This window comes from Salvia hispanica, chromosome 5 (genome assembly GCF_029641045.1).
Source record: "Salvia hispanica isolate PSC_SH4W2 chromosome 5, Shi_PSC_v1, whole genome shotgun sequence".
In the NCBI taxonomy this organism is placed as follows: Eukaryota; Viridiplantae; Streptophyta; class Magnoliopsida; order Lamiales; family Lamiaceae; genus Salvia; species Salvia hispanica.
In genome coordinates, this window is record NC_142696.1 from 2977444 (window position 1) to 2988665 (window position 11222).

The 11222-nt window shown below is 40.3% G+C and overlaps 2 protein-coding genes across 2 annotated transcripts; both read left to right on the plus strand.

Moving 5' to 3' along the window:
• Positions 1-3640: 3640 nt before the first annotated feature.
• LOC125221032 (uncharacterized) lies at positions 3641-5172 on the plus strand. Its single transcript, XM_048123157.2, has 4 exons — positions 3641-3647; positions 3719-3778; positions 3885-4237; positions 4365-5172. The coding sequence occupies exons 1-4, from the start codon at positions 3641-3643 to the stop codon at positions 4968-4970; spliced, it is 1026 nt and encodes a 341-aa protein (XP_047979114.2). The 3' UTR covers positions 4971-5172.
• A 1519-nt stretch (positions 5173-6691) lies between these two features.
• Positions 6692-8066, plus strand: LOC125221030 (B3 domain-containing protein At3g18960-like). Its single transcript, XM_048123155.2, has 5 exons — positions 6692-6746; positions 6840-6915; positions 6987-7251; positions 7325-7509; positions 7586-8066. Exons 1-5 carry the CDS (start codon positions 6715-6717, stop codon positions 7817-7819), a joined length of 792 nt encoding a protein of 263 aa, XP_047979112.2. The 5' UTR covers positions 6692-6714; the 3' UTR covers positions 7820-8066.
• Positions 8067-11222: the final 3156 nt, after the last annotated feature.

Sequence of the window (11222 nt, forward strand, 5' to 3'; positions counted from 1 at the left end):
AGAAGTAGGAAGGTGGTTGTTTGACATAGACAGCCAACTTATCGAGTCATTAGTAGTTCTTTCATTTATTTCCTTCTCCTCCTGACCGCTAAGTTGGGTGTTGTAGAAAAATTCAGTTTCAAGAAAGGTACAATTCATAGTGGTGTGTACTTGACGTTTTTCTGGATCATAGCATCTATACCCTTTCTGATTAATCCCATACCCAATAAAAACACACTTAACAGCACATGGAGATAATTTTGTTCGCTCATGTTTGGGAATATGTACGTATACAGAACAACCAAAGATGCGCGGATCGAGGGATAAGGCAGGGGGGACTTTGGTCATGGTAGAGAGGACTTGAAGCGGATTTTTTAGATTCAAAATTCGAGTAGGGAGACGATTCAAAAGATATACAGAAGTAGCAACTGCTTCAGGCCAAAAAGTGGTTGGAACTTTGGAATCAAGAATGAGGGCTCTAGTCATCTCAAGAATTTTATGATTTTTTCTCTCAGCTACCCCATTTTGTTCTGGAGTATAAGCACACGAAGTTTGGTGAATAAGGCTTTTTTCTATACAAAAATCTTTCATTTTTGAGTTAATGTACTCTCCCCCATTGTCGGACCTAAGAATTTGAATCTTTTTTTGGAATTGGGTAAGAATCATCGTATAGAAATCTGAAAATTTTGAAAAAACATCAGATTTGTTTCTAAGGAAGTATACCCAAGTCATTCGAGTGCAATCATCAATAAATAGAACAAAATAACGAAAACCATTTCCCCCAGTAACTGGAGATGGACCCCACACATCAGAGTGAATTAAAGAAAAGACGGACTCAACTCTAGTATTACTAGGTTTAAATGATTGTCTGCGGCTTTTGGCAAAAATGCATGATTCACACTCAAAAACAGGATTCTTAACAAAATTCGAAAATAAAATGTTTAAATAACTCGAAGACGGATGCCCTAACCACCTATGCCATAACCAAGTTTCCTTTTCTGTAGTTCCGTGAGCCAGCATTCCTCTGCCAGTTTGAGCTATCTCGTCCACGTAATACAACCCATTGTATTCAGTGCCACGCCCAATCATCCTCCCCGTCCGAATATCCTGCAAAAAACAAGAGTTTGGTTGCATGAGAAGACTGCAGTTGAGTTCTCGTGTTACATGACTGACGGACATCAATTTTTGTGATAAGGTCGGGACATATAGACAATTAGAGATTTTCATCGTAGGGGTTATCTGGATAGTGCCTGCTCCCTTAACAGGAACAAGATCCCCACCCGCAGTTTCAATATACACCCTCTTTGAAATTTTCAGTTCCCCAAAGTCTGATCTATCATACGACATGGTATCTGTAGCTCCACAATCAAAAATCCACCCCCTCTCATCTCTCACCTCCATTTTTTTACCTTTACATGCCATAGAAATATCAGGATTATTTTCTAGCACGGAAAAATTATTTCTACACGGTATTGGGGGTGTATTTTCATATTTGATGTCAATATCATGCTTATTTTTTGTATAAGTATGGACAATGGGGTTATTTTGTAATTTCAAAAAAGTTTGAGGGGTGCACTTAAAAGGGTTGGGTGTCTTATGTAATAAATTCAAAGTAGGAGGGTTTGGGAATAAATTCCCAAACCCTTTACCTTCCACTTTATGGGTGAATGCAGCAATTCCCTTAGGCGCCTCTCCGCCGCTTTCTTCTCCCCTGTTCCCACCTCCGCCGTTCGCTCCCCACCATTTGCCGGTCACCGACGGATCTCCCACCTGATTGACATCGTTTCCAGTGCTGGTAGCCATGGTGTTTCCCGCTGGAACGGTGTAGTAGCCACCGTTTCCGTCAGATCCCTCTCTTCCAATCGCCGATCTGCCTTTGCCAGTGTAGCCTTTGTTTGCTTTATGGCCGTCCTCCCACCATTCGGGGAAACCCACAAGTTTGAAGCAGGTTTCTTTTGTATGCTTCGTCATCCCACAATGAGTGCAAAAAAGCTTCGATTTATCGAACGATTTCCGGTTGGGAGGGCCTCCGAGTGATGGCTGTGATGGCGGACCTTGGTGGTGCGACGGCGGTGGTCCTCGTGGTTGATACTGCGCAAGCTGTCCTCCATGTCGGGCTCCGAATCCGGAACCAATGCCAGACTGATTGTGGTCGTTTGTGGCTGTGGGATTCCAAATCTCTGTTCGGACTTCTTCTTGTTTGATTATTCCGAATGCATCTTCGGCAGAGGGTTCGCTTGCATCCTTAAGGATCTCTCTTCGGAGTACTTCGAATTTGTCGTCCATTCCAGCCAAGAACTGGTACAATCGTTTCCTTTCTGTCTCCTTTCGATAAGTGTTGATTGCTTTGTCACAACAATCGTATGGGCAGGGTTTACGGGCATCGGTGTTGACCCACAAATTCTGGAGATCACTATAGTATTCCTCTAATGTTTTATCTTGATCTCCAGGTCATAAACTTGCAAGGGATCTGCTCGAACTCCGAACGTGGTTACCAAACTTTTCCACATGGCTTTGGCCGTTTGGTGTTGTGCGAACTGCACCACGATTTTCTGCTCCATATTTTGGATGAGCCACGAAAATACGGTGTAGTCCGCTGCCTGCCATGCTTTGAATTTGGGATCGGTTGGTTTTGGGGGATCCTCATCTCCTTTGAGATGTTCCAACATCTCCCGGCTGCCCACGACAATGAGAATCAGCCGGGACCATACAGGGAAGTTCCTTCCGTCGAACTTCATTCCGACTGATACAGTTTCTACTGTTTTCGACATTCTGTATTTGATAAGAATTTGAATATTCTCTTGATTTTGGTTTCAGGTTTGGGATTGGGGTGATTGGGATTGGATTTGCCTGATAGTTGGCTGAGGTTTGGGAGAGGTATTTTGAACAATGATGAAATCAATTCTGAGTTCACCGTTTTGAATCGAAAAACCATGCTCGTGATACCATATTGAACTGAATTGTATTGTTTGTATTGAGATATTTGGAGTACCCAACACCTTGGTATTTATAGGAGGTGTTAGGGACTCACAATCATTAATACATCTTGGAACAATTAGGGCGTGTTCACCCTTGGAGATTTCAAAATCTCATAGATCCAATATTTGATTTATGGAACAGAATTGGATGACTATGGCCCACATATTCAGATAACGTAACCCTTGTTTAGTCTATCAGATTTCAGTTGAAATATGGGCCGCACAGTTGCTTTTATTTATTTTTTTAAATTATGTTTCCAAGTTCAATGACATATTTCTCCCTTTCCAAATTTCACCAGAATTAATAGCGGGAAATTGAAACAAATTGGGCGCCCAAATTTTCACCAAAAACGATGCGGGAGTAGACTCTAGGTACATTTTCTATATTTCTCTTCCATTTGTTCGGCATTGGACTTCATAACACTACCGTGAATCTCTCTCAACCGATTTTGTGTGCAGGTATGCTTTCTCTTCCCCCACTTCTTCAATTTTAATTGATGATTAATCAACACATAGAGCTGCCAACATAATCATGGTGTTGTACATTGCAATATACAATTTAATTTTATTATCCTCTGTGTATTTTCAATTATTTGGGCAGGACAATATGTTAGAGTGATGTTGCTTGGTTCATGTATAGTATTATGTATCTGCATTTAAACCAACAATGTGTCAAACTTTCGATGTCCGGTGATTGTGTTCTCCTTATGAGGTTGTGTTGTGTGATGTGTTTACTGGTTTGTTTTTTTAATCTGATGTAGGCATCATTTCTCAATCGATTCGCGGTGGGGGATCTGGAACTAGTGGTTTCTCTATACAGGGTGAGTTTATTGCTTTTATAAAGCCTACATAAGCATGGTTATTAGTGATTTGGTTGTGTTTATAAATTTACTACCCCATTTGTATCATATTTTCATCAACCACTAGGGAGCACTGACGGGGCTAGGCGGAAGTACCGAAAAGGGGACCGCACTCGTCGTATTTGGTCAGCAAGGGAAGAAGAGATCTTGGCATCCTCTTTGTTGGAGTTGGTTGCGACAGGCTGGAAATCCGACAACGGATATCGTTGTGGCTATCTGTCGCGGATTGAAGACAATCTGCGGAAGGTATTCCCAAACACTGACCTTAAGGGGCAGCCTCATATTGTCTCTAGGATGGCTGCCTGGAAGAAGAACTACAACAGTCTCCGAAAAATACTAGCGAGGACTGGAGTTGGATTTAGTTCTGACGGGGCTCACAAGATTGACTGCTCCGACGAGCAGTGGGAACAGATTGTCGCGGTAAATGTTTTACAAATTGCTTTACCTCCACCCACACTCCATTACAACATATGCATTTTGGTTAAAAACTCGGAACTGATAGAGGTGTGTGTGCCTATTGCTTTAATCCATTCTTCCATGTTTACAGGCTGATTGCGAAGCCAAATTTATGCGCAATAAATCCTGGCCTTTATGGGAAACATGGACCATAATCTTTGGTCAAGACCGTGCAAGTGGTGGCACTGCCGAGGACATTGCTGATGGCGCGAGAGAACTTCACCAGCACAACATGGCCCACAATGATGACCCTTCAAATGTCTATCATGTCAGCCTCGAGGATTTGTTCGATGAACCGATCAACCCCACAGTGACTATCCCTAATGCTCAGCAAGATGAAAGCACTGGCCAAAGTCAGCAGCCTGTTGCCACCCAAAAGCAGCGTCCGAAAAAACGTAAAGCTGATTCCAGTGATGCTGCTCTGCTGGAGTTTCTCGCTAATTTGCATGATGAAACAAACAAACGTCTTGAAGTGATATCGACCAGAATTGGCTATGAATTTGATATGGGCCAAGCAAGACAGGATGTTTATGAGAAGGTTCGATGCGTCGAAGGACTGACAGTTGTCCAACGGTATCAGTTGTGTAACATACTTGCCGATAAGCCACAGCGTCTGGAAGTTTTCATGGGAATGGCAGCGGACGCCAAGCCGGGGTACGTTCTATGGCTACTCGGGCAGGATCCTTCGACAACCTGAAGTGTGTGGCCATAGGGGACTTGCTTTCTGAATATGTTTTGACTATGTAAGCTAATATAGACTACTAAGTATTTTTGTCGAACCTCTATGGTATGTGTTAAGTTTGTCCCCATGGTGTGTAACTTCCTATTTCATTATGCTTCTAGTGGTGCATTCACTTGCATCTGGACTGGTTGACTCTATAATTACTACTTTATGGAATTAGTGTTATGGTGTGAATTATGGGGTATGCTTTTGATGTCAATTATTTCCTTCAAAACTCCTGCATTGTTTGTATGAATTTGGTCGATCATGGCTCTCGGACAACTCAAAGGGAGTGCCACTGCCTTGAATTCTCACAACCAATTTGCCTGCTAAAGAAGGGGAAATAGTATCTATGAACAACCATTTTAAAGAATAATACTCATAGATGCTTACATAAAACAACTGATCAAGTGCTACATAATCTTAGTGATACATCACTTACAACTACACAAAACACAATGCACTAAGTAGGCGCGGCCAAAAAAAAACGAGGTCCTTTTTCGCGAGGTCTTAAGTAAGCAAATGGTAATTTTTTTACTAGTTTTTGGACCGCATGCGCCTCTTAATGCAAACTAGTACATCACACGGGCGAACGGCGCACCCTTCCAACAGGTGAAGACGACGCAACTGAGCTTCCAAGTGGGCTACCCCATGGGGGGTTTCCATTAGGCAAAAGAGGAGCCATTTTTAGGGGGGGAGCCATACGGCCCGAACTGGACAGCCTGTCTGATACTCCCTCATGGTCGACAAAGAGCTTGCGACGGACTTTAGTCTCTGGATGAAAAATTGGCGAATTGACTTCCTCATCATCTTCCTCGAACGACAGCTTCTCCGTTGTATCTGAAATGACTATTACTTCCTTCGATGTCTCAATTTTCACATCATCCATTCCGAACAAAGTTGCGAGCTCATTGACGATTGGCTCGTCGTGATAGTAGTAGGCTGCCGCCAGTGGGAGTGTCTACTCAAACAAAAAAAAAAAACCAAATGACTATTGTTAATATGATGCACAAAACGTAACATTAGAATATGTTGATATATAGCTACCTTCATGATCTTTGTCCAAACCTCGTCGCTCGCCACAACTACTTTGAATGGCATCTCCCAGTGTGTTCCATTATTAGCCGTCACCTTCTTAAAAGTTTTGTATCGATCCTTCAAGAATTCCACTCGTTTTTTCATTTCTGCCTCAGTGAAATCAGCACCCGTCTTCGCCTTGATTTCTTTCCTGGCAGTGAGTAAGAAGTAGATAGGGAACTCGTCAAGAGTCCACATTGTCTCTTGCTTCAGACGTATGAGAGTGGCTACCAAGATTGAGTCGTTCTCCGGAGACCACAACCCTTTGTACAAGAACACAGACTGGAGCGGTATATTCATGGCCATAATATGAAGAAATGCTATTCGATTGAGGTTCATGCAATATGGTGTGATATCACATGGTGCTCATTATATATATGGGTTTACGATTAATTGTGATGGACAGTTAACAACCCATAGTTAAGGCCATCCATTCCATTCCTCCTCAACCACCTAGCAATAAATTTCTTTGGCCGCCTAAATCTGAAGATATCAGCAAAAGTTGACAATTGAGGATGATGGCAGCATTAAATTGTGATGTGGTTGGTTGAGATTATTAATTAGCAATAAGAAAAAAGACATATAAGCATAGTGTATATAGAGGAGTACAATGCCATCCTTAGCTGCAGCAAACTCATTGAGCATGGCTGCGAATCCACCACACAGCGGCGATGGGTAAGTGGTTGCATTCAACTTTTTTGCAATAGCATTATGTGGCTACATGAATTTATCAAAAGCTATATAGCTGACCTATCTTTTACTTTCTAGGGCGGACAACCACGACCGACGTCGAAACCCTCGTTTCTTCAAGCAATTCTATGCGGTTCAAAGTGCAAACAATCTGGTATAGTATATACTTCATACTATCAAACAAGCAAATATATTGAATAAAGCAGTGTGTGCAATTTCTGTCAGCGTCTCCCGCCGGAATGGGTAACACGATATGCTGAGTTGCTCCCCGAACAGTGTACACTGGAGATGCCGAACGGGGTGCGTTGGCCTGTACAAATTAAGAAGAAATATTCTGGTTTGTACTTTGGGAATGGTTGGTCCGACTTTGTTTATCGGATTCATCTTTCCAATGGGGACTTTATGAATATCATCTACGTCGGCGACGGTGTGTTTCACTTTGACCGGTACAACTTCGTGTCTGGATGCAGACCCATGGGAGACTTTGAACGTGAGTCAGTATATGTTGCTGATTTTTTTTTAGTCATTTTTTTTTTCATATTGTCATTTCAACAATGTCACAGGTAGAGATTCATTTGTAGAATCCGATCCCGAAGTAGACATTGCCTCAGCTGATGAGCAATGGTTCTTATCCGATCAGGGAGATGTCTCTGTCGACGGTTCGGACCCGGAAATTGAATTAAGCACTGGCATTCCTCTTCCATTTTTCAGTCTCACAATCACGAGGACACTTCTTGAGCACTACCTTGTGAGTCTAGCTATTGCATTACCAAAAAGTATATTATAATATATACTATATTCATCCAATATAATGTCCCGCACAGGTAATGCCGAATGAATTTTGGTCAGCCCATATAGCCAAGGATGGAAAACAATTCAGTGCGGCTTTCACTGTACACTGCCGCACATGGGACATGGTTATAACAAAGCAAAACGAGAAGTACTTTGCGCACGGTGGATGGTTCCGTTTTCTCCGAGACAATGATATCGAAGTTGGTGTCCGTTGTGTGTTCCACCTAGTGGATTCTGTGAAGCTCCATTTCCGTGTTAGTTTCTAACATTTTATTGCGCTGGTTTCGAGTATAAGAGACAAAACTAGTTTTACTTTGTGTTAGCTCTTATGTTGCGTAGGTAATAGTTTGTCATCGTAGCTATTTTGCATAAGTTCGAAGCCTTCGTCAAAGTTTTTAGCAACTTTGTCTCATTGCAGGATTGGTTAAGTGAAATGAAGTAATGTATGACTATGTCCCAAGACTTTTGTGGAGTAATCATATGCTATTAGAAATAATATTCTTATTTCGATTTTGTTTCATATGTTAATTTATGTGTGTTTATATATAGGTTTAGGGATTGATTGATAATGTTAATTAATTTTTCTCTATCCAAAAGATTTTAAGGATACATTAGGTAAAAAATAAAATATAATTATAGAAAATAAATTGAAATTTATAATAGTATTGAAATTTAAATGCAAGATATACCGGAAGGGATCATCTCATGCATTGTATACTACATTACATAATACATCATTAAAAAATTGACAAGTGTGTCTTATTTTATGGAAAGAAAAGCTATTTCCAATATAATCTCTCCACTTAAGTAAAGAAATTAAACTACACTAAATATCAAAAATGTATTTATTGAAATCAATTTAAGTTGATTTGGCTCAATTTTAATAAAAAAAAATTAACTTCAATCAATTTTATTATCTTGATATTGTGTTTTATCTAGAACTCAAATATGTTCGTTTGATACAAGCATATTATATGCAGAAGCTATGTTTATAATAAATAAATTATGAACCTTTAAAATTTTGTATATTAAATATATTCTTACTTTTTAGTACTACTACTACTATTATTTTCTTTCTTGTTACTTGAAGTTTTTCTAATATTTTTTTCTTTTTATGATATTTTGATTTTTATATTCCTGCCATCTATTTTTTTACTTATTTCATGGTACAAAAATTACTGATATATAGACTAATGTTGCTAATACTAATTAATTGCGATGTTTTCTTGGTATAAAATACATAAAAATTAATAGACATACATATATATTATTGATATAGCAGCTAACAAAATTATGAGGAGATAACTTTTGAAAAGAAACAAGATTAGTTATTAAAATATGTTGAGAATATATGTGAAACTAAAAGATGTGTAGAAACGAAGTGCAATAAAAAATTATTTGAAATAACTTTTCTTTCCCTTCCGATATATAAATGGTATATATGTAACCGCCGAATTGAAAACTAAACTTCAAGCCCAAGAATATTAAATATTCAGGTCAAGGCCAAAAACATCAAAGCATCATATACATATACTTAACACACCTAAAGACCGACAAAAATCACCCAAATCATCCACATAAACCACACATAATCCCAAATATCCACCATACCTAATATAATTACATAACCTTCCCAATTAGAAAGCCAAGTAGGACCAATACAGTGGTCATGAAAGCTAACATCACCAGGGACGTGAAGTCGGAATGGTTCTTGTTCAGACCGCATACAATGCAACATCTATCCTTATTTGCATCAACACGTGATTCTCCTGAGTGAGGAACCGGGCCAGAGGATGCGGTTGACTGATTCTGGTCCCTATATTTCCGAGAGCCAGTATGGCTACTATGCTCATCACACCAAATGAAATGACCCGGATGATTTCCACCCAACGGACACTTATAGTATAACCTTCCGGGATTCATTGCAGACACCCCGGCGCGGCGAAGGTCCATCTTCCCATGGCCACAGGAGCAGTCAGGGATCCCATCCATCGTCTCAGTTCTCTGATATTTGAAACTGAAAGCAGCAACAAACTAAGAAAGATCCTAATAAATCAACAAAATAATACTGAACACAAGGCAAAAATGATGTTCGAATGCAGTAAAATACTAAATTCAGTTAGTCACACAACCACACAACTTAGTCAACTTTGAAATCAGGGAAAATAAACTAGACAAAGGTCATCGGTTAAGCCACATATGTTGCGCGAGGTTTTCGCGTATTTGACTCCATTCTGTTGAAGGCTCCACAGTCTCGACAAATTCCACAACACCATTGTCATCATCATGATTCACTTCATGATAGATACCATCCAATTCAACTTCAACTGGATCTATTGCCATCTCACGACGGATAAAATTATGTAGTAAAAAACAGGCCATTATCAGACGGATCTGTGTTTTGATTGGATAAAATGACGCACTTCGAAGAATCCCCCACCGCATCTTAAGGACTGCGAACGCTCTCTCAATGACATTCCTTGCTTTCGTGTGGCGCATGTTGAATAGCTCGATGGCATTTTGTGGTGACTCAGCGCCCGGACCCCATTCTTTTAGATGGTATCGTACTCCTCTGAAGGGTGTCAAAAATCCATCACTATTTGCGTATCCGTTGTCACACAAATAATAGTACCCTGCAAAGTGAAGAGAATAATTAATTGCATTGTATAAAATAGAGCATTGATCGAATCTGAACACAGTGATTCAAAAAATAACCTTTTGGGACCTTCAAGCCGTTCACACATGACACGGCATCCCGCAAAACTCGAGAGTCGCCCGCTGATCCCTCCCATCCAGGTAAGGCATAGACAAATTGCATGTTCCGATCACAGACAGCAAGGGTGTTTGTTGATATTTGCCCCTTCCTAGAACGAAATCGCGGTTTATCTGTGTTACTAACTAAGACATTAATGTGCGTACCGTCCAAAGCACCAAGGCAACCCTGCATCAATTTGGAAAGTTAAGTGAAGAACATGCTGGTTATATTTGATATATTTCGATATATGAACCACATACACTATTATGTAGACTGAAATATTACCTTAAACCATTTCCATCGACTATCGTTGCAGTCATCAGTGACTGGAGTCGGTTTGACTAGCAAAACATCATGCAAGTTCAGAACAGCACCTAACACTTTGTGCATGTACAGAGAGATGGTGGCTCCAGACCTCCAAAATTCATAACCTACACACCGATTCTTCTTGTGGTGTGCAAGAACACCAACGAATATAGCAACTTGTTCTTCCACCCCGACAAATTGACCCACACGCAACCCACCCCGCTCTTTTAAAAGGTGGCACAAGCGCCCAAAAGTGTTACGATCCATTCTCATAGTTGAAATGCAATAAGCATCTGTGAAATGAAGTAGACGATCCAAATGACTCTGTTGTGATGGTGCCCTATTGAGCAAACTATAGTTTCTCGCCAAAGCAAGAAATCTACGCCTCAACCGTCGTCTACGAGTGTTAAGACACCTACGGATAAGAATGGTTGCCTCTGTACGATAATTGTCGAGTACGTCTTCTAGTAACTGACATATCGTAGCATAATTACAAGCAGGGTTCATCATCTGATTTGTAGAAAACAGTCAACAAAATTTCTATTGGAGAATCAAGATTTAACCAATATTTTTGGTCCACATTTCAGACAAACAACGACTAATTTTCA